We start from the raw sequence: 23183 nt of genomic DNA, 5'->3' as shown, positions 1-23183 counted from the left end.
GGGAAGGCGGGCGGCCCCAGAACCTGCCGCTGGGCTCCCAGGACTGGCCGCCTCCCTCACTGCGCTTCTTCCCCCGCACACTCGTCACCTGCATGGGGCCCCTGAGACCGATTCACATGGCGCTGGCCCCACAGTTGCTAAATGTCATCCTAAATATAGGAAAGGGGTATCGCAGAATACGCTTCAGCATCTCGTATTCAAGATCCCCGGGGCCCAGGTCCAGCCAGCCAGAGGCAGGTTTGAAACACGCTGCTGGCCGAATGGCGGAAGACCCCTCCCCTGACTGGACGGAAGCTGGAGCGTCTTTGTTAGGGCTGACCCCCACCACGCCCAGGGGCCTCTCTGTGACTCGGCCCCGTGGGGCGGTGTGGCCGCTGATCCTGGGCTGACCCCAGCCCCTGCTGAGCCGGTCCCTGGACCTGCCCAGCTTCACCCTGCGTTACTTGGGTTGAGCAGGCCTGCAGGGCATCGGGACGGCTTGTGCAGCCCCGCGGATTCCTGGGCGTGGGGAGGGCAGGCTCCCGCGGGCCAGGGCCCTGTCACAGGGCCCTCACCGTTGCTCCCAGCAACTGGGAGAGATTAGTGCAGCTGTTGGATGTCAGTTCTCTGGCCGGGACGCAAGGGAGGGCAGCGAGGGTGGGCAGGAGGGGAGAGGAATGTCTGAGGCGGGTGGAGCCCGGACGAGAGGTTGTTTGCACTCACCCCTTCTCGCCTCTGAAGACCGAACAGGAAAAACGAAGCATGAAATCCTTTTAAAAAAGGAATGTCAGTCCCTCAATTAAAACACTATAATGAGCAAGACATTCAGTATCTCAAGGAAGTGAGCAGGGTGCCTGCCCCTTTCTCAGCGAGGCGTTTCACAGATTCTGATGACAAGGTGCAGGGAGGACTCCCGGAGAAGCCGCTGTGCAGGGTCCCGGGTGGTGAGGATATGACCCGGGGCGTACAGAGCCCAGGGGCACCTGCCATCTCCGTGCTTCGAACGGCAGCCCCCTGCAGTCTGACCTGTGGCCGGCATCTCAGTGACCTTGGGCTCAGCCTCCCTGTCTGGAAGATGGACTTGGGGACCATTGTGAGGATGAGGAGGCAGCTGCAGTGCTCAGATTGTAATACTCAGTGAACATTTACTTCTGATACTAATGTTTAGTGTTGTTTTTAATGTTTTAAACCTCACAACACTTACAGCAGTTTTGGGTTCCCGTTGCTCCTTGGGAATCCCATTCCGGTGACAGAAGACAGCAAATTCCAGGGCTTCTCCAGGTACTGCTGATGGTTACTTGACCGAGAAAAGGCGAGCAATTTGGCCTTTAGTCGTTATCGTAATAGAGCCACCTTTATCTCCTTTCGCCTTTGTAAAGACTGGGTAACTGAATGGCAATCTAAATTTCGTTTTACATCCTGCCTCCCAAATGATGTGATCCACCTGTGCAGAACCCCCGGTGGTCACAAGCTTGAATGGACCTCGTGCCTTCAAACTACCGCGCATGGCCTCCCTTCGATGATTGGGGAAACCTGAGATTCTAAAGAAATGTGTTTCCTGATGTTTAAAATTTGCCAAAGCAGTCCTTCGAAAATATGCTGAGCGGAGTGAGGAGAAAAAAGTTTTTTAACCCTTTCTTGGGGTGGGGGTCAGCTGTCTGTCCCTTAACTAGGAAACATGATGGAACAGCGTGGGAGTAAGGGTCACCAGATGAACAAGGAGTTACCAAGCAAACCCCACGATGGGTTAGGCCCAGAACTGTTCAGCCACAGCCTTAAAACACGTTTTTTTTAAAGCTTTCTCATGGCCTCGTCTTCCACTTTAGATCCCTCTGCTGGCGATCTTGCCCCTGCATTATCTTGACTTGACTCTGTCCTCCATGGATGTGTGAGCTCCCCGCCCACTGTGGATCCTTCAGGAAGGTTGCTTGGGAAACCCGCACCAAGAGTAGCTGCCGGTTCCCTGCTTCATGGCTGAAGCCTTTATTGTGAATCAGTCCTGCTGATTCCCTGTCAGCCCTACTGTGAGGCCAGCTCCTTCCTGTCCCCCTCGCCCTGCACAGAGCCCATGCCAGCCCAGTGCGTGCCCACCCCAGCCCAGGATTCTGCAGTTTTCGTCTGAAAAATAACCAAGGAGGAAGGAAGGGCATGTGTAGTAAAGAACGGCCTCCGCTATCGTCTGCCCCGTTGGCTGCACTGTGGTGCATGTCAGTCTTCCACCCCGGTATTTAAGATCCTGACTCTTGCTTTGTTGCGACTAGTCGTGCATCTGGGCCTGAATGTCACTCATTTGCATTAGAGTCCTGTGAAAACTGAAACGGACGATCCCAGCCACCAGAGGCAAGCACTCCCCAACCTCCTGGAGCCGCGGCCCCGCCCCAGCCTCACTGTCCTGTCCGCCTGCCGAGGGGGCCAAAGCTGAGCTGGGACCGGCAGGGGGACTCAGGATCAGAGTGGCTCGCCGCTCCCGTGGGGGTCAGCCTTCTCTGACCACGTCCACGGCGCTCTCTCTGCAGTGCAGGCACTGTTGGGGCAGAGCCCCAGTGCAGAGGGACCGTGAGTGTGTGTGGTCTCTGAAGGAGAAGGGACGGGGCGGGCCCGTGGTGCAGGCGCCTGGGATCCGCTGCCTCCCTCCAGCCCAGCGCCGGCAGCCCCCGGTCCTGCCATCTGTTCCTTTGAATGCCGGGGGCCACGATGGAAACTTGGCTCACTCCACTGCATGCTGCCCCCGAGGCATTTCTCTCCCCTGGGACCCCCAGCCCAGCCCTTCCCGTCTCCACCTCACCCCTCCCCACACCCCTCAGTGACCCTGCAGGTGCTGCTGTGGCAGGCGGAACAGACAAGCCTCAGACAGCGGCCTCCCCCCTCCACTTCCAGAAGCTCCAGCTCTGCAGGCCCCCAAACCTCAGCCCCCCACCCCAGTAAACTGCTGCCCCTGCCCCAGAAAAGAGCATCCCCATGGGAGGAAAGAGCCCACAGTTGGAGGAGTGGGGTGCCCTCCCAGCGTTCTGGACTAAACGGGCTTCCTTTCTCCTCGAAGCACTGACCAGCATGTGCTGGAATTCAAGTGTTCTGGGTACAGCGGGCCCTGGTGAGCTACCTGGGGCACAGAAACAGCGCTCCTGTGAGCAGAAGGATTTGGCATTCACATGTAGGTGATGGTCCTTCCGTAAGGCGAGGGCAGGCAGGATGTCCACATTACTTTTCATCCCTGAGTTTCGTTAAGTAATCGCACGTTTACTTAAATTTGTTTTCTTTATGGCAGTCTATTACAGTGTGTAGCTTAAAAAGAAGAAAAGAAAGGTTTGTTCTCTGAAGAGTGGATGGAATTTTCTTACCTTCTTTAAGCCCTACAGCTAGATACACTTCCCCCATTAAATGCATTTATCTCACTGACAGCGAAGTTAGTTTCCACTTGGGAAAGTCGCCCTCAGCTTCCGGCCACCTCGGATCTGTGCCGTCTCCCTCTGGCGCGTCGTCAGATCACTTGCAAAATGAAACTGTCCTCCAGCACAGTTCCACTCCACCTAAATAGTTTACAGCGTGCTGTTCACGAGTTCCTGGCAGGGTTGAAAGATCCCCGCCCCTTCAAACCGGGGGGTGAGGGGAGAGTGCTGGGGACCACCCGACCAGAAGCTGTGGCCCTCGCGACGGCGCCAGGCCCGAGTGAGGTTAGCAGCCAACCCCAGGCCCGCGTCTGCAGCCAGCAGCGCCGCCTGCAGATTCGCAGTGACCCCCACTGGACCTCCAGAGGAACCGAGTGTCTGGCTGACAAAGGCAGCCTAGCCATCTCTGGGTGACGCTCTCCGGCTGTGGTTTCACTTAAAGTCTGTCCACAGACAGAGGTCCAAGTGTGGCAGAGGAGGCAGCATTTTTCCCCCAGGAGGGTTCTTTCCTTCTGTTCACCCAGCCTCTCGAGGTGCTCCAGATTTCAAAGCAGGGTATTTTGCTTTTTTTCCTCTGTCACTTTTTGAGAAGTTTGTTTGTGAGATGACAGGCTGTATCCTATCAGAAGTGAAACAGGAGCACCTTGGTTGAAATCCTATGGAAACAGAGGTGTGACATGGTGGACGGAGGGCTCATCTCGCGTCATGAGAAGGCTCTCAGTTGGGGCTGTGGCCGAGAGCTGCTGAGGAAGGGGGGGGGGGGGCACGGGGCGGGGACTGGGAAGGACACCCGCTCCTCCCAGGGCGCCCCCAGGTGGACCAGCATCAGGGGAGACCCTCTGTTGTTCTGTGAGGTTCTCGAGTGTACAGGACCGGGTGTCCCTTTGAAACTAAAATTCCACGTTTTCTGCATTTTCGTGTTTGCTGGTAGTTCCCAGGAAGCGGGTTATGGCTTTTTTGTTCCTAGCATGGTAAAGTAATGGTGAGGTTTGGTCTAGTGCCTTGCAGTTCTCCAAGCATAGTGTTACCTTTGTTAACAGTTACAGTAACTGAAGGTGCCCACATACAGATGGGAGAGAACAGGGCCCCGCAGCAAGAGAGAGCTCTCCCAGGCTGCAGCCACAGTTGCTCAGAGATTCCAGACCTCTTGCTTGCTTCTCACTGTCATTGATTTTCCCAGCTTGTCTGACATAAGAGGCGCCTGGTATGCTTGCTCACCTGCAGATTCCTGGGTCCCTCCCTAGTTCCTCTGATGCCAGCCCATCCGCCGTGGCCCTGGGAACCTGGTTTGCACAAGGTCCTGAGGGAGTCTTATCTCAGCCACGTCTGGGAAGTTTTACACAGCAGGCAGCTGGAATACAGATGAAACAAGCTGTCCAAGGCCACCCACTCCGACTGCCCACTCCCAGTGTCTGGGTCCCATGCCCAGGCCCCACCGCTCCACACCCGCCTTCCTCGAGGATGCGGCCTGTGGCTGGCAGCGAGCGCTTCTGGCACTTGTGCTGAGCACCCACCATGCGTGAGACTTGGTCCCACGTGCCAGAAACGGGAGGGGATTGAAGGCCAACAGGAGAATGGAGGAGGAAATAGATATTCCTAGATAAATTCACAGCTGTGAGAGCAGGCAGTAAACCCGCTTCACCACCTTCCAAGGCACCCTCATTCCCTGTGTGACCCACGTGTGGGTGTCCTCGTGTGGAATGCCAGTACAGCCCACACTGAGGCCATGGTCTCAAAAGAGGAGGGCGCTCAAAAAGATCTCTGGGGCACAAGAGCAAAGTAATAGGATTTTTTTTTTTTATGTTTTATAATATTCCTTGGAAGAAAAGCTATGACCAATCTAGACAGCATATTAAAAAGCAGAGACATTACTTTGCCAACAAAGGTCTGTCTAGCCAAAGCTATGGTTTTTCTAGTAGTCAGGTATGGATGTGAGAGTTGGACTATAATGAAAGTTGAGTGCTGATGAACTGATGCTTTTGAACTGTGGTGCTGGAGAAGACTCTTGAGAGTCTGTTGGACTGCAAGGAGATCCAACCAGTCCATCCTAAAAGAAATCAGCCCTGAATGTTCATTGGAAGGAGTGATGCTGAAGCTGAAACTCCAATACTTTGGCCATTTGATGCAAAGAACTGACTCATTGGAAAAGACCCTGATGCTGGGAAAGATTGAAGGCAGGAGGAGAAGGGGACGACAGAGGATGAGATGGTGGGATGGCATCACCAACTCAATGGACATGACTCTGAGTAAACTCCGGGAATTGGTGATGGACAGGGAAGGCTGGCGTGCTGCAGTCCATGGGGTTGGTCAAAGAGTCGGACACGACTGAGCAACTGAACTGATACACATGCATGCAAATACATGTGTGTATATAAATCCAAAAAGATGGATCACACACACACACTTCTCAAGACAGCAAGCTGATTTGAGACATATGCTTAGAAAAAAAATCTTTCAACTCTAAGGTTGAAAGTCCAACAAGAGTGCAGCCCTCTGCCCACGCCCACCTGCTCACCTGCAGTTGACCTGCCGGCTGCTGAGAGTCAGGATTCTCTCTCCCCAACCTGTTTATGTCAGTAATGCTTGTAATTATTTGCTGTATAAGCCAGTCAATTTTTTTTTTTTATAAAGAATAGTCTCTATGAAAACGAAGTTGGGCAGACTTGCACATAATTCAGATTGGGTAGGTTTTGTTATTTGTTTTTTTGTCAAATGTAGGGTGGATAAGGCCCGTGTGAACAGGCGAGAGGAATGATCATGAGAACCTAGGTGCCGGTTGAGTTCGGTGTGCAGAAATCTCAGTTCTTGCTCTACCTTAGATCGTCTAAAGCCAGAAAGCAAAGATGTCGTATCACAGTGCCTCACACCGCTTGGCCCCCAGAAAAGACGGGTGAGGGAGCAAATCGTGGGCTCTCGTTCCACAGTAGGTATGTTCTGTAAAGGTTCCAGAACGCAAAGTTAGCTGGCACTGGACCGTTGCTCCTGGAGGAAACACAGGGTTTGTTTCCTGCAAGCCTCTGCTCACATTTCATGTAGTAACCAGTACATAAACTTGTTTTATTAAGTGTATTTCTGTTTAATATATACCATTGACGCATCACCATTGAACTGAAACAGCTGACGGCACTGTAGCTCATCTCACACGCGCATTTTTCTCTGCAAAGCCTGTCACGGGCTTCCAGCTGTTGGGGACACTGAGCGGCTCTCAGCACTGCTCTTGGTGACCATTTTAAACAGAATCATCAGGAAGAGGCCCCGGAACGCTAGAGAAGTGGCAGCGAAGAGACAACGAGGACACTCACTTACAGTCAGAGCTGAAACGAACGAGCAGAGCATCTCCTTGACCAAGCCCAGCGGGGAACATGTGTGTCTAGCGGCTGACTCCTCCCGCCCTGTCCCAGAACATGCCACAAATGCTGATGTGGGTTTGCAGATTTTAGCAAGGTGGCAAGTTCACAAACACTGAATCTGCAAATAATAAGGGTCAACTGAATGGTTTAGATTGAGTAAAATATTTAATGTGCGTAATTTTTTTTAAGTGAAGTTCCCGCCCTACCCCTTTACCTGACTTTGCTCAAGGAGCCTGCCTCCAGCAGATGGAGCGCGCCCTGCTGTCTTCCGTTCCTGAGCGGGGACGGGGCCTCGACTTCCAGTGTGATGGGGCCATCACACACTCTCTGGGTTGCTAGGGGGCCGTGAGCTTAGATGTTTGTTGCAAGGTCCTGGTGCTGGTAAAGATTAATTGTAAATACTCTGCAAATATTCTACACAAAATATATGTCGTCAGTGCTAATGGTTAACCAGGAGGAGGGAGCCATCATAGACCTCGGGTGAGACGCCCAAGGGCCCGCCACGGACAGCTCCCTGTCTTCCTCGCCTCTCACCTCACCTACCAGAGAAGGCACAGACCAGCTTCCAGGCTGTTCCTTCACCTGCTCCGGGCCCAGACAGGACAGAGAGGAAAGCTGACGCTGTGGGGTGGGGAGAGGAGGCGGTGGGGCAGGAGGCTCTGAACAGCGACAGGAAGCAGGGCCCAGGGACACGGAGGCTGCGCTGTACCGGCCGCAGCTGGGAGATCTTTCCACACCTAAAGGCACTGGGCTCCCTGCGGCCGCCACTGCCCCCAAGCCTTTATCACCGTTGGTGAGCTTCAGCAGCGGCCCCTCAAGAGGGGGTTGTGTTCGGAGTGGCTCGTGGGAACCCGCTGTGCTAAATTTAATGGAATGATAACACTGAATCTCAACAGAGAGGGTAGGCGTGTCAAGGTGGGGGGGTAGAGACACGGGATCACGATGGCTGGGCCATCACGGCCCGACACAGGAATGGAGCTGCACAGACGTGGCGCTGGCCTCGGTGCCACCTGTGAAGCTCAGCCACCTCACGCGTGATGTGTCGTCTTCGGTTTACAGAGAATTTCAAAGCCCAAAGAGTTTCCCCTCAGGTGTGTGCCTTGTCAGCTTGGGCAGGTCGCTCTACCCCTCTGTGCCCCAGGTTCCTTCTCGAAAGGCAGGAAAAAGACCTGCCTGGGGTTTCTGTGGGAGCATGTGCCAATGTGTATGTGGTTGGAAAGAGGTGCTGTCCAGGGGGACCGCCTGCGATCCTGGGAGCACCCCAGGTCTACACTGCCTGACGCGGCTGAGCCTGTGAGACGGACCCCCTGTGACTGGGGATGTAATAAGGCTCTCATGGCGTCTGTATGCTGTGCTGGTCCGGAGGGTGTGAGTGCTGTCCTCGTGGTTGGGCTCGGTGAAGACCTAGGAGACTGATGTGAAACGTGGAGGAAACGGAGACACCATGATATTATGAAGTGGCATTATATTATGCATCCGTGTGGCCCAGGCCAGGTCAGGTGTATGCAGTCGTCTCTGAGTTTGAGCTTGACAGTCTTTCCTCTGTTGGTGGACCGCACTGTAAGAGCCCTTCTAGGGCAGGGAGCCAGTTTGGTGGCAGGAGAGGGTGGGCATGTGAACAGGGCTGGCGTCCCGGCTTTGCTGCTTCCTGGCTGGTGTGGCCTCCACCGCATTGCCGGCCGTTGTCGAGCCTCCGTGTTTCCCTCTGGAGGATGAAGGTCAGGTGGTGTGCTGCCTCTGCGGGGTGCCCTCGGGAACTGTAGTTACTGCTTAGAGGGCAGGGGCATCACGGCGGGGCTGCTCGGCCTCCGTCACCCGCTCCAGTCCTCAGGGCTCGATCACCGTCTCCCCCAGTCAGACATCAGGGATGCTGCTGTGACTGCTCCAGCTACTGTGGACATCTGTGTTTTCTGGCCTCGGAACATTTCCGATCATCAGAACCCACGGAGCTGGGGGCGGGACGTGTTCCCTCCACGTGATGTAAATGCAGGTTAGAGCAGGTCACACCTGTGCCATCTGCACAGACTGAGTTCTGGGGGTGAGTAGGACCTCTTTTTTTTTTTTTTAAAGGAGTTTAGTGTTGCTCACCAGGAGCTGGTTGGCTTCTTGACGTCATAGCCTCTTTATTTTGCTCAATTGAAATGAAGCAGGAGGAAACCCCACGCGGCTGGCGGACGGGTGGAACCTCGGCCACAGCTGCCACCTCACGGCCTGTGCTCTCTCCTGGCAGGTGCGACGTCTGCTGCGTCACCTTTCGCACACACCGCGGCCTGCTGCGCCACAATGCGCTGGTCCACAAGCAGCTCCCCAGGGACGCGGTGGGGCGGCCTTTCATCCAGAACAACCCCGCCATCCCCGCCGGCTTCCACGATTTGGGCTTCACCGACTTCTCCTGTCGGAAGTTTCCCCGCATCTCTCAGGTACGCCATCGGCCAAGGCGGGACCCAGGTTCCCCACCCGAGGCGGGCTCTCCTTAAAACGCTGCCCTTTGGTCTCGGTCTGCCCCTCACAACCCTGGCTGAATTCAATCTGTATTGTTAACGGGTTCTTTAACATGCAGATCACAGCTAACTATCTCTGGCATTGTAGTTTCTATTCAAACGTTCTGGGTCATCGTTAGCCTGAGCTGCATGCGTTCTCTGCTTGTAAAACACCTGCCAAAGCTACTTTGGCGGTCATTCTTTCAAATTTTTAAAAATCGAGGTAGAAGATACCAACAGTGAAATTCTTCAGAAGCCCCAGGCTCAGGGTCTTATTCTGTATGTATGCACTCATGTGCATGTCTGTGTGCACACACCCACATGTACACACATTCATACATCCGCGTGTGTACCCACGTCTGTGCGCTCCTGTAGCCCCAGCCGCCACCGCCCCCATTCTCCCTTGAGGCCCTTCCCAGGCGGTGCCCACCACCCACAGTCAGAGGAATCCCAGTCTCCACTGATGACAGGGAGTTACCATCAGTTAGGTTTGTAGAGACCACATTTTAAAAGAGAACCCAACCTCTGTGGTGGTGGTACTTCACGGCACTTTCCTGCCGCTCTGCCCAGAGGCCCTAGAGACTGCCTCCCTCATCAGGCAGCTGGGGTTCCTAAGGTGCTTAGTAGCTGGTGCTCCTTTCTCAGGCCAAGGGGTGTTAGCGACAGGGGAGGGTGGGCTCCCCTCAGGCTGGGGGAAGGGCCCGGCCAAGCCTGCTGTGCAGCCAGGAGTGGTTGCTGACTCCTCTCTGCCGGCTTCCCCGCAGGCCTGGTGTGAAACGAACCTGCGCAGGTGCGCCAGCGAGCAGCACCGCTTCATCTGCGACGCGTGCGACAAGGCCTTCCCCATGCTTTCCTCGCTCACCCTGCACAGGCAGACACACGGGGCTGCCAGCCAGAGCCCGGACCGGCTGCAGGCTAGGGCCCTGCCGGGTGGCGACCCAGACCAGAAGGTCTTCCTGGCAGTGCTGGGCCTGCAGCACGCGGAGGACGTGCAGCCCGCGCCGGCCGAGGAGCCGCCGCCAGACGACAACCAGGCGATCCAGCTCCAGGCACTGCGGTGCCAGCTACCTCAGGAGCCCGGCTGTGCCGGCCTGCTCAGCCTGGCCCCCTTTGACGCCGCTGCCCTGGGCGGGGCGCTCGCCGTCCTTCCGGCCACCGCAGACAGCGTGAAGCACCTGGCCCTGCAGCCCTTCCAGAAGGGCTTCATCATCCAGCCCGACAGCAGCATCGTGGTGAAGCCCGTCTCCGGGGAGCCGGCCATCGAGCTGGCGGACATCCAGCAGATCCTGAAGATGGCTGCGGCTGCGCCGCCACAGGTCGGCCTCCCGCCGCTGGCCAAGGCACCCGCCGCGCCGCTGCAGGCCGTCTTCAAGCACATGCCCCCTCTGAAGCCAAAGCCTCTGGCCGCGCCGCGCACGGTGGTGGCCACGTCCACACCCCCGCCCCTGGTCAACACCCAGCAGGCCTCCCCTGGCTGCGTCAGCCCCAGCCTGCCCCCGCCGCCACTGAAGCTCCTCAAGGGCGCGGCAGAGGCGGCCCCCGGCGCCCACCTGCTGCCACACAAGTCAGGGGCGCAGCTCTTCCTGCAGCCGCCGCGCCTCGAGCTGCCTGGCCAGGCCGAGGTGAAGACGCAGCTGGAACAGGACAGCCTCCTGGAGGCGCTGCTGCCGCTAAGCGTGGAGGCCAAGATCAAGCAGGAGATCGCGGAGGGGGACCTCAAGGCCATCGTGGCGGGCCCCGGCGGCAAGAAGGCGCCGGCCGTGCGCAAGGTGCTCTATCCCTGCCGCTTCTGCAGCCAAGTGTTCGCCTTCTCGGGCGTGCTGCGCGCGCACGTGCGCTCCCACCTGGGCATCTCGCCCTACCAGTGCAACATCTGCGACTATATCGCCGCCGACAAGGCCGCGCTCATCCGGCACCTGCGCACGCACAGCGGCGAGCGGCCCTACATCTGCAAAATCTGCCACTACCCCTTCACGGTCAAGGCCAACTGCGAGCGGCACCTGCGCAAGAAGCACCTCAAGGCCACACGCAAGGACATCGAGAAGAACATCGAGTACGTGACGAGCAGCGCGGCCGAGCTGGTGGACGCCTTCTGCTCCCCCGACACAGTGTGCCGGCTGTGCGGCGAGGACCTGAAGCACTACCGCGCGCTCCGCGTCCACATGCGCGCGCACTGCGGCCGCGGCCTGGGCGGCTGCCCCAAGCCCCGCAAGCCCTTCGAGTGCAAGGAGTGCAGCGCCGCCTTCTCGGCCAAGCGCAACTGCATCCACCACGTGCTCAAGCAACACCTGCACGTGCCCGAGCGCGACATCGAGAGCTACGTCCTGGCGGCCGACGGCCTGGGCCCCGTCGACACGCCCGCCGAGGCTCCAGGCCGCGCCGACGAGGGCGAGCGCAAGCCCCTGGCCGCCTTCCTGGAGCCCCAGAACGGCTTTCTTCCCGCGGGCCCCGCCCAGCCCCTGCCCCCGCACGTTGCCGTCAAAGTGGAGCCTGCCGGTAACTTCGCCGCCGACTTCAATGAGCCCCTGGACTTCTCCCAGAAGGGCCTGGCCCTGATCCAAGTGAAGCAGGAGAACGCGGCTGCCTTCCTGAGCCCCTCTGCCCCCTACGACTGCTCCATGGAGCCCATCGACCTGTCCATCCCCAAGAACTTCCGGAGAGGAGACAAGGACGTGGCTGCTCCCGGGGAGGCCAAGAAGCCTGAGCAGGAACCCGGGAGCCCCGAGCAGACCTCCCCGGGCCCACCGGCCTGCCCCACGCTGCCGGCGACCGTGGGCGCCAGCGGGGCCCTGGAGAAGCCAGGGGTCCCCGCCGCGGCATCCTCAGCAGCCAGCCCTCTGGAAGCTGCGGCGCTGCCCCTGCAGGGCCCCGTTCAACTCGCCGTGCCCCTCTACTCCTCAGCCCTGGTCAACAGCTCTCCGCTCTTGGGCAGCTCCACCCTCGGCAGCCCGGCCTTGCTGCGGCCGCTGCGTCCCAAGCCCCCCCTGCTCTTGCCAAAGCCCCCCGTGACGGACGAGCTGCCCCCACTGGCCTCCATCGCCCAGATCATCTCATCCGTGTCCTCGGCCCCCACCTTGCTGAAGACCAAGGTGGCCGACCCGGGGCCGGCAGGAACCGGCAGTACTGCCGCGGCCTCAGACGGCATCGGGGGTGCCCTCCCCAAAGCCACCACCGACGTCACCAGCCCGAAAGAATCCAGTGACTCACCCCCCTCCTCCAACAGCCCAGAGGCAGCCTCGCCCACCGAGCAGGGACCAGCCGGCCTGTCGAAGAAGAGGGGCCGGAAGAGGGGGACACGGAGCCGGGCGCGCAGCAGCGGCGGGGTGGACCTGGACTCCAGCGGGGAGTTCGCCAGCATCGAGAAGATGCTGGCCACCACGGACACCAACAAGTTCAGCCCATTTCTGCAGAGCGCGGAGGACGACGCCCAGGACGAGGTGGCCGCAGCCCCCGCAGACCACAACGGGCCCAGCGACGAGGAGCAGGGCAGCCCGCCCGAGGACAGGCTGCTGAGGGCGAAGCGCAGCTCATACGCCAACTGCCTGCAGAAGATCAGCTGCCCGCACTGCTCGCGGCTCTTCCCCTGGGCCAGCTCCCTGCAGAGGCACATGCTCACGCACACCGGTAAGAGGGCGGGCAGCGCGGAGCGGCGCCACGGCGGCCCTCCTCCGCACCCCGCTTCCCAGCTTGTCCTCCTCTTCAGGCCCAGGAGTGGGGGGGCTTGCCTGATGGCCCAAGAGTCAGTACCCAGAATGGGCCCCCAAGGGCGTCTGGCAAAGGGAGGTGTTGGGGTGTTTTCAGGTGCGGTGGTCCTGGGCCATCTCGTCCCTTGGTTGGGAGGAGGCAGCTAGGGGAACGGGGACTTCAACAGAAGAATTTGCATCCCATCCTCAAGGCAGCTTTTAAAACTGCAAACATTCTGTGATGTTCCTTTGACTGCTGTGTATTCTAAAGGGGAACACTGCAGATTGTGCAGCCACTTTTCAGTTCACTGAGGCGACCACGCCTTCTTCTGGTTATCGTCATCAGTGTCAGACTAGTTGTAGAATTTAAAAATTCTTTTACTTGTACTAAGGTGGATTGTTCCAGAGAAACATGCGAATCTATTCCTCTGTTAAGTCTTGGGTTTCAAATAAGCAACAGATGATTTTTAGTGTATGCATCTCCCATGCACCGTTTGGGGTAGGCTGAAGGGGCACATGGAGGGGATGGCAGAGCCGTTGTGGGTGATGAGGGCCCCGGGGGGCTTCAGGAGGAAAGCGTTTCTCAGAAGGCACCCCCACGGCAGTCTTTCTTGCCGCCCTGTTGGGGTGGTTGCCCGCCTGTCACCTGCAGGGTCTCTCAGAAGTGAACACTCCTCTTCCGACTTCTCAGCAGACGGGGTCTGAGGAGCCGGCGCTGCCTGCCCACTCACTCCTCCCCCGGGCCCAGCACGTCCCCCGGACTCTGGGATGTTCTGTTCTCTTCCCGGCAAGCCCACGGTCTCCCTGAGAGGACCGTACGGCGGGTACTTCCTCTCCGGACTTGTGCCAAGTCTCTGCAGGCGTCTGGTAGGAGTTCCCGTAAAGTGCCCAGGCGTCCTCTTGGTTTAAGATTTGGAGGCGGGGGAGAAGGGAGTGGGAGACAGGGTGGGTGGGGGCAGGTGTGACCTTGTTTTCTCCGCTCAGTCACCGCGCCCCTGGGGGCACTGTCCCTGTCTGCCCTGTGTTCCTGCCGTGGGCATCGCAGGCCTCGTCTCTGGCGGGCAGAGCAGCCGTCCAGAGCTCGTCTTGGTGATGGGCCATGAGGGCCATGCTGTCCCCATCTTGCCCAGAGGAGACCGAGGCTCAGGGAGGGTTGAGTGATTGGCCTGCAGGCGTTCTGGTGGTCCTGGGTTGGGAGCCTGGCCGGGTCCCCTGCCACCGCCCCTGCCCTGTCTGAGGATGTGGCGGTCGTGCGTGTCCTGACCTATCCCCAAGGCACAGGATGGGGAGGTGGTTTGAGACAAGGTGTAGCATGGCTGTGGACCCCGAGCTGCTGACAGGATGGTGTTAGCGCCCCATGGGCTCAGTTGCCCTCCTCTGCTCTTTCACAGCCTCAGCTTCCAGAGGCAATCTCTGCATCAAGCTGCTTAGTGATTTTAGGGAGCGTTCAACAGCAGGGACAGGGAATTCCAACATCTCTGCAGGGTCTCCCAGACATGTTTGCAGGCCATCCCGCCACCTAAACAGGCAGCATTAAGCAGCCCAGGGTTGAGTGTCCAGCCGGGGGTTCGCTGCTGCTCAGGCAAGGGGCGTGTGGTCTCAGCCCTTTCTCTGCGTGACTCAGGTTCTAGGAGCCGTGTCTCAGGAGGAAGCTGGCGTGGCTGGCACATTTCGTGTCCTGGCTCGGTCTGCACTCACAGCTCCTTCCTCCTTCCACTCCCCTGCTGGCCCGAGGCATCTAGTTAAGGGGGTCCACCCTGGTTCCTTCCTCTCAGCCTAACCAGTCCGCCTCTTCAGAAGATGGCTCCCTGGTTTCCGCCTTTTCCCCTTGTGAGCGTCCCGTGTGTTTTCAGGCTACAGATAGAAGAGACAGTGCCAGAAAATGGTTCATTTCAGCCCCACCCGACTACCTCCTGGTGAAATGGAGCGTCGGGACCCTGTGAGGGCTGAGGTGCCTCCAGCTCTGCCAGTCCTAGTCCCTGGCCTCGCGCCACTTCCTCGTGGTTGGTCTCACTGATCTTTCTTGCCAGCCTGGATCCCACCTACCTCTCCCACCCTCTGTTCACAGACACCACGTTGGGCTGGAGTCTGTGGGATGCACGCCTCAGTGTGGAGAGCGCTCCCAGTGGGATGACACGCTTCAATGTGGAGAGTGCTCCCAGTGGGATGCGTGCCTCAGTGTGGCGAGCGCTCCCAGTGGGATGCACACCTCAGTGTGGCGAGCGCTCCCAGTGGGATGCACGCCTCAGTGTGGCGAGCGCTCCCAGTGGGATGCACGCCTCAGTGTGGCGAGCGCTCCCAGTGGGATGCACGCCTCAGTGTGGCGAGCGCTCCCAGTGGGATGCACGCCTCAGTGTGGCGAGCGCTCCCAGTGGGATGCACGCCTCAGTGTGGAGAGCGCTCCCAGTGGGATGCACACCTCAGTGTGGCGAGCTCTCCCAACCTCGCTGGGGTTTGACTGCTTTTCACTTTCTTAGGCGGCAGCTCTGGGAGCGTCTTCCTGGCCAGCCCTGCATCATCTCTGCCCTATCCTGAAAGAAAGAGACCCGGGGGCAGGAGGGTGATGGAGGGCTGGCTGAGGGGGCGAAGCCAAGTCATCACACTTACTCTGGGCGTTCACCCTGTATTCCCTCCTGCCCTGGCTGCCAGACAGCGCCATGTGCCTCTTGTAAAATTTCTGTCTTCATTTCTTGACTGTTCCGACACCGCGAGTGTGGGTCAAAGGATGTCATAGGTCTTTGGTGCAAAGGCAGCTGCCTGTGGTCACAGGTGCATTTAGAAACAGCCCTGCTGACGCAGTCTTCTGTGCCTGTTACCAAATGGATGAAATCGTCAGGTACCTTCCATACGGATCACCAGTCAGCAAGGCTTTTCTGAAGACTGTGACAGCAACATACTAGAAGGGCTCTTGTTTCCTCTGTCCATGCAGTCTGCAGGGCACGCTGCTGTTTGAAATGTGTGACTTACACAGTGAAAGGGGGACTTTTAAAGGCTCCTGTTGGTTGTCACTTTGGGAATCTTCCTAATTGGATACAATACTTCCAGGTCATTGAGTTGGTTTCTAAACTTAACCTTAGCATGCATCTTCCTCATCATGAGACATCCGCCTGGCTCTTGAAACCGGCTGTAAAGGTGAAGCGTTTACCAGCGTGGAGACCGTAGAGTACCGCATATAGTAGGGAGAAGCAGGAAGCCAGCCGCTCTGTCTGAAATCAAGAACCAGATCACAGCTCACAGTCACAGCTTCTGACTTGTTTTCTTCTCGGGCCTGGTTCTCTTGTTTTCACACTGGGCCTGACTCAGGGAGACTGTGATTGTGTTGCCCTTGGAGAAAGAAATGTTAAAGGGAAAATATTTTCTTCTTCCTTACAACAGAGCCTGAATAATTATTAAACATTAGGTTTGACATTTAGTGAAAAGTAATTTGAAGGGCACACACACACACAAAGAAAACTAAAATACTTGACAACTCGTCTTCACACAAAAAGCATGACTTTCTCTTTTTTTTAACATGGGAATTTTTATAAATTTAGCACAAAACACCTGCAAGGTTTGTGAAGCACGGGTTCTCCAGTTCATCCTCTCAGGCCCACGTGGAGCTCCCTAGAGTAACTGTTTTTAAAATTTTCGGCTGTGCTGGGTCTTCGTTGCTGTGCACGAGCTTTTCTCTAGTCCCAGCGCGTGGGGCTGCTCTCCGGCCACGATGCACTGGCTTCTTACTGTGCTGGCTTCTCTGGTTGCAGAGCGCAGGATTGAGGCGTGTGGGCTCGGGAGGCGTGCCTCCTGGACTCCAGAGCACAGGCTCAGAGGTTGTGGCCCTCGCGCCTCGCTGCTCAGCGGTGTGTGGGACCTTCCCGGACCAGAGATCGAACCCCGGTCTCCTGCACTGGCAGGCAGATTCTTTACCGCCAAACCCCCAGGGAAGCCCCGCACACAACTGGTTTCTGATTCCACTTACCCGTCCTTCTAATTGGACTGTCTTTGATGGTTCTAGACATCTGTATTTAAAAACTTCTACCAGCAGTCTGGAACCATCTCTCAGAACGGAGTGGATGTCCCTTTCTTTGGCTACCGCTGATGCTCACACTTGGGGTGTGTGGATTCAGGCGGTGCGAGTCCTTCCTGTCCTGGGGATCCCGGGCAACAGGCCCGTGTTGTCCATTCCCCAGGTGTGTGGGCGCGTGTGCCTGCACTGGCTCTGGGGCCTGGTGATGTGCTTCAGACTCTAAATGGAAGACCAGCCCCCATGGCGGGTCCAGGGAGCAGTGCTGGCTGGCTGCCTTGGGGGCAGGGGGGCGGGTGTCTTTCTGTCTGTCTGACCCGGGTGTGTGTGTGTGTGTGTGTGTGTGTCCAACCAGGGCAGCCCTGGGGTCATGAGAGAGCAGTGAGCCCTGTTTGTTGCTCTACAAAGCCTTTTCCCAGTGACCTCAGAAGCTGAGACCTTGGAACGTGGCAGCTGGGGAAAGCAGAGGACTCCAGTGAGGCAGCAGACAGTAGCCCACCCCCGTGTCCCGAAGCCCACCCCCTCCCTTCCCCACCTGCCCTCTTCTTTGCTTCTCTTCGGCGTCACTCTGTGCCCTGGCTCTGCCGTGCGTCCATCCTCGCAGGCACAGATCAGGCGCCGTGGAGCCCCCAGAAGGAGTCCTAATGGAAGGGGAGGGGGTGCTGGTCACAGCAGATAGTGGCCAGGACAGGCAGGTTGGTGGGCTGCTCGGGGACCCAGCTTCTTCACACTCGGGGTGCTGAGTGAAGCACGTGGTCTCTGGGGAGACTCATCCCTGGTGGCCCCTCATCTCCCACCGGCAAGAGTGTAAAGCGAGGGGACAGACCCGACAGCCCCCCCCCCACCCACCCCCGTCTGGCTGGCTAGAGCCACAGGGCCCTTGAGCAGAGGTCCCACGGGAGGCACCCTGGGAAGTCCAGGACTCAGCTCTTCCTGTCCAGGTGGGCAGGTCAGACCCCCAGAGACCCCCAGGGGTTGAAGATGGCCCTCCATCCTGTCCCGCTTCTGCAGTGCTGCCAGGCTGGGGATGCACGTGGGCATCCTCACTGTGGTGGCCACGGTCGGCGTCCTGTGCACGTCCCTCCTCTCACCTCTGTTCTTGTTATTATATAAGATTTTTTTTTTAATTGTGAGATTTATTTTAAAGATATGTGTCTTGCTTTCATCGTTATCTTTCAGTGTTTTAAAGACAAATACCTTATCCCAGTCGGGATGAGGGAAGGTGGTCGTTTGCCTTATTTAAGTTCTCGGTGTACATTTCTTACTGTGTTTTGTTTATTTTCTTGAAAGGGGTGGGGGGTGGGAACCAATGCCAGTGATCCCCGGAGAAGGAACCGGAAGCAGACTTTCCTTTTTCGCTGCAGTAGAAAGCCAGGTAAATATGTATTTTTTTTCCCCCGATTCAGGTCAGAAACCCTTCCCTTGTCAAAAATGCGGTGCCTTCTTTTCCACCAAATCTAACTGTGAACGACACCAGTTGCGCAAACACGGAGTTACCGCCTGTTCCCTGAGAAGAAACGGGCTTATCCCCCAGTCAAAAGAGAGTGATGGAGCCCGTGATAGCACAGGTAGTGCCTCCAGGCGGTGGAGCGGGGCGCCCTTAGCCGCCCGCCTCCCTTTCCCTGCAGGAGCCCGCGGGTCCCATCTGCTGGGGAAGGCCTGACCTTCCCCTCCCCGCCCCCCACGCCTGTTCGTGCCCTTTGCCCCCTAGAGCTGGGCGGTGCGGGAGGGTGTGCAGTCCCGCTCTTTGTAGGAACACGTTTGAGAGGGATGTGGAAGCTCTGGGCTGGTGTTTTCGGAAACCCCAGCTGGGCCGCGTCCTACAGGGCAGGGATGGGCCGGCTGGGAAGGTCCGGCAGGAACCCGCGATGCCCCGCCCCCGATGGGGAGGGGCCGGCCAGGCGGAGTGTTTTCTTTTCAATAACTCTCTTCCCAGTAAAAACCTTAGTCTTGTTTGAGAAAGCACTGTGCATGTCCTTTCTTTAATCCCATCTCCGCTTGCTCCGAATCCGGGTATTATTCTCCTGTGCTGATATGTGCTTCCTTCCTCCAGCCCTCCAGAGCAATTAACGGCTGCCCGTGCGCCCCCCGCCACCTTTTCCCCTTCCAGCTTCTGTATTTACTCATGTTCTCTGTTGAGTGCCTTCCATTATCTCCAACCGCTGGGGGTTTGTGTCCCTCACCCCCCGAAACAAAGCCAAGCATCGCTGCCTGTGGGTGGCTCAGACGCGGGGCTGGTGGGCTGATGCTGAGTAAGTCTTGCAGGTGTGGGTTCAGTCTGACAGATCGCGAAAGCTTGACTTTTTCCCTTTTTTGAAGCCAAGGAGATTCCCCCCCAGGTGTGTTTTCCTGCTATTACCTGGTCACTGTGTCCCATGCTTCCTGCCCTCAGACTGAGTGGGGCGGTGGTCCCCCTCTCCTGGGAGTGAGCATGGACTGGAGGGCCGGCTGTAGCCCCCGGCCGCCTCGTCCGTGTGGTCAGAGACGGGGTTGGGGGGCCGCGGAACCTCTTCTCGGGGCCACGCCTCCCCCCGCTCAGTGAGACAGGCCCGAGACGCCCTGGCCACGCCCTCGGCCGCGGTCAGACCCGCGGCTTCCAGGCCCACGTGACTGGCCAGGATCTTTGAGTGGAGAGGGGTCCGGGCGCTCACGGAGTCTTGCTGTGACTGCTGCCCTCGGGCCCATGGTGCTGGGTGACCTGCCGTTCACCCCGCGAAGCTGGCCACTGGGCTGGTGGGGCGCAGCTTCGCTGGGACGGCCCTGCCAATGTCTGAGCCTCGGCTGCCACGTCAGGTTCCTCCCGGCCCCACTCTTGCAGCCCATCAAGGTTCCCAGGGGGCCGCGGGGCGCCCTTGGCCCCCACGCTGGCAGACGAGTCTTCAGGCGTGACAGCCACGATGCGCACTTTGGGTTCAGCATCTTGAGCTGTGATCAGGGAGCACCCAAACCAGGGATCCTGCAGACGCGGAGCTAGTCTCAGCCTTGGGGCAGCTCCACGTCTTCACGGTGTGAGTACTTGTTTTATAAACTGCAGTTATGAGTTTGGTTTTTCCAAGTCTCACAGCGCCCTCCTCACCCCCACCCTGCCCGGAGGGTGTATAGGTTTCCTTTACGGGACAAAGCCTCTGGAAAAAGAAAATTCAGTGAGAGTTGTAACGGGAAATGAGCATAGAGAAAATATAGGTTTGGTGTAATTGTGGTCATAGTCCGCGGCGAGAGAGAAGATGGAGAGAAGGAGGGTAGGGGAGCAGGAGCTGAGTGCTTTCGAGAGCTTTTCACACCAGGTGAGGGCGATGGAGGGTGGAGGTTTCTTTCAGCCTCCTTCCCATGAAGTTTAAAGTCAGGCTTTGGAGAAAAACCGTAAAAACACAAAGGCAGGAAACGACCCAGGCCGTTCTTGAGGGATTTCTATGTTTATATGCCTAGGTTGCGTTTTCTGAAAATCCCAGAACATGTTTTGCAACATAGGTCTGGCTTTCTCAATCACAGAAGGTCCCCCACCACAGTTCGCCATAGATTTTCCCCAGAGGAACGGGGACAGTGCTGGGATGGGGCAGTGTTAGCTGAAAGGGACATGTTGATTGTTCAGAGTCAGGCTGAGACTGAGGTACACTTTGTCCCCGTGGAGGATGCTCCTGGGTCTTCCTCAGGTGATCCTTGTTGCAGCCTTCCTGTTTGTGGGCACCTGCAGGTGATTTTTCAAATCAATGTGAGTGTGAAGTTTTTTCGGGTTTTTTGGCCAGGTTGCGTGGCCTTTGGAATCTTAACTTCCCTGACCAGGGGTGAACCAGGCCCCACCGCAGTCAGAACCAGGGAACTCCCCAGCATGGGCATTTTGAAACTATCGCTGCAAGGTGGCCCCCTTCGCTGACCTGAAGCCCCTCGTGCCCGTGTGGGTGGGGCCCCTTCCTCCCGGCCTCGCCCCTGCCCAGGCAGATGGATGTTTAGGTCGTAGGTTGTCAGCTCAGTTGGAGAGCGTGAGATTTCTCAGAAGCAGTAGATGTTTACTTGTTGACCTGACACGGAGGCCTTCACTTCTCTCACACGGGGTTCTTATCCACGAGTGCCTTCAGAGTCTGTCTGCTTCCTCTAGCAGTTTTTCTTAGATTCGCGTCACAAACAAGGGCCTGGCTGACAGGAACAGAAAATGTTTAAAGCCACATGGCTTACGAAAGTCACCAGCTCAGCCGCCTGCATTTGGGGAGGGTGCGTGGTGAGGAGGGCGAGGTCGCGTACGGCCTGGCCTTGTACGTTGTGCGTCCACGAGACCCAAGAGGTTAAGTCCTTGAGCCCGAGGATTGCCAAGAAAAAGCTCCTGGAGTGGCTTGCAACTGGAAGGGCCCGGCTACTGAAAACGCCCCCTGGTGGACGTCGGGCAGAAGGCGGCCAAGCTCCCCAGAGGAACCGAGCTGGCCTCTGCTGCCTTCAGAGAGAACATCACCCCCGCTGAGGAAGGCCCCGCGGTCAGAACACTTGGGTTTGGTTTCAGAATTCACTTAGTTTATCATCTTAAATATATTCTACTGCAGTCGAAATCTTAAATAACCCATGTTCTTTTGGTAAAAAAGAAAAATAGTGATTAGTGGGACAGCCTAGAATGTTCTGGGACAGATAGGAAGTAACTACACACACACATACACCCCGTGGCTTCCCCCCCGACACACCTTTAATGTAACTACCCACCGAACCAATAAATCGGAAACCAAGCATTCTGTACTTTGTTATTTTGAAGTTTACACCAAAATCCATGTAAAAAATGCTCTCGGAGCAATTAAAGAAAATGAGCATCTGATTTTTCCTTGGAAAATGGCCTAGATGTTGGTGTGGGCGTGTATATATGTATGTATCTCAGGAGTCGTCTTTAATCTTTTGGGTAATTGCCAAAAGCCATTTATTGTCAGAAATTTTATACTCACCCCACAATCACTTGCTTCCTTCTGAAACCTTCTGAGATACTTGCACAGTGGCTGCCGAAAAGTAGTCCGAGTGAAACCAACGGAGAGAAGGAAGCGGGAGAGCCGTGTAGCGGGCCTTGGTGGGGCCGATGCCTTTGCTTCGCCGCCAGCCCAGGGCTGCCCTGACGGCGGATCGCAGAGCCTGTGCCTCTGGCCGGCGTGGTGCCGGTCTGCGCGCGGCAGGGGAGGGGCCCGGTTCGGTGTCTGAACCCGGGCTCGGAGAACGGGCGGCGCGAGCCGTGTCTGTGCCGCAGAATGGGTTCTGTCAGCCTGCTGCCGCAGCGGTACCCCGGCCGTTGTACCTGTAGTTAAAAGTTGGGCTCAGCAAGCTTCAGCTTCACCATCACAGCTCATGATGGATAAGGGCTAAGACCTTGTTTGACCAGAATGGCGAGGAGATGGTGTTTTTGATCAATACCGTCATCTCTTGGGTGTCGACAGTGTTCCCAGGGGGCCAGCCCTTAAGAAGGCCGATAGAAACCGGCGGACTGTCCACATCTGGTTTTGCTGTGGAGAGTGGACAGGTAGGAACCAGCCGAGAGACGGGAAGCGTCTCCGCTCCCTACCCGGGTCCCGACAGCAGCCAGGGGGCCCGCAGGTGCGCATGGTCTCCTGCTGCCCGCGCGCTCTCCCGGAGACCAGCCGCCAGGCGGCAGCGTGCGGGCCGCAGACACCGAACTCTGGCCCTGGGCCGCGGCCTGTGAGCCCCTCCCCAGATCCCATGGAGGGGGGTCTTGGTCCTTTGTCTGCTGCATGTGTATACGGCTCTCTGCTCTGGAAAATAACTTCTCCCGCTCGGCTTCCTCAACCTCCCTCGCGCTGCGAGTCTCTGGAATGCGCCCGCTGTCCTCTCCCGGTCCTTTCTGTCTGGCTGCCCTGAGCCGCTCGCCCGCCCCTGGGGACCCGGAGCATCCCTGTGTGTTCCCGTGGGTGGGGGTGGGGGGCACCCGGCTCCAGAGGTGGAGGGGAGGTCGGGGGTCGCAGGCGCAGGCAGCCTGGGACCCCATGCCTGTGTGTGCGCCCACGTGGAGGCTCCTTTTTAAAATTAACCTCAGGCCCGCCTGGGGGATGCAAGGGGTGATGATTCGGGTGAGAGAAACCCTTGCTGGGGTTTGGGAGACAGGTCCCGAGGGGTGGGTCACAGGCGAGCCTTCGGAAGGGGTGTGTTTGGGGGCCTGGGTCTCAGCCTGCCCCATGCTTGACCCGCAGACAGCCAGTCGGACGCAGAGGCCTCGGCGGCCGGCAGCGAAGTGCTGGACCTCACTGCCCGGGAGTCGCCCAAGCCAACCCCAGAAGGTGCCTCGGAGCCCAGCCCGGCCGCGGCCCCGGCCCCGGCCCCGGAGGACC

General features: G+C 57.8%; 1 protein-coding gene across 1 annotated transcript in view; it reads left to right on the top strand.

The window, feature by feature from the left end:
- The window catches only part of RREB1 (ras responsive element binding protein 1), a 58070-nt gene that overhangs the window by 32706 nt on the left and 2181 nt on the right, over positions 1–23183 (top strand). Inside the window, exons 8-11 of the mRNA XM_068960474.1 lie at positions 8946–9135; positions 9960–12819; positions 18288–18449; positions 23046–23170. Of these exons, the coding sequence (XP_068816575.1) occupies positions 8946–9135; positions 9960–12819; positions 18288–18449; positions 23046–23170 (3337 nt within the window). The remainder of the gene's footprint in view (positions 1–8945; positions 9136–9959; positions 12820–18287; positions 18450–23045; positions 23171–23183) is intronic.

Source organism: Capricornis sumatraensis, chromosome 22 (genome assembly GCF_032405125.1).
Source record: "Capricornis sumatraensis isolate serow.1 chromosome 22, serow.2, whole genome shotgun sequence".
NCBI lineage: Eukaryota > Metazoa > Chordata > Mammalia > Artiodactyla > Bovidae > Capricornis > Capricornis sumatraensis.
The sequence above is the reverse complement of the archived record's forward strand: the minus strand, read 5'-3'. Positions and strand labels throughout refer to the sequence as shown.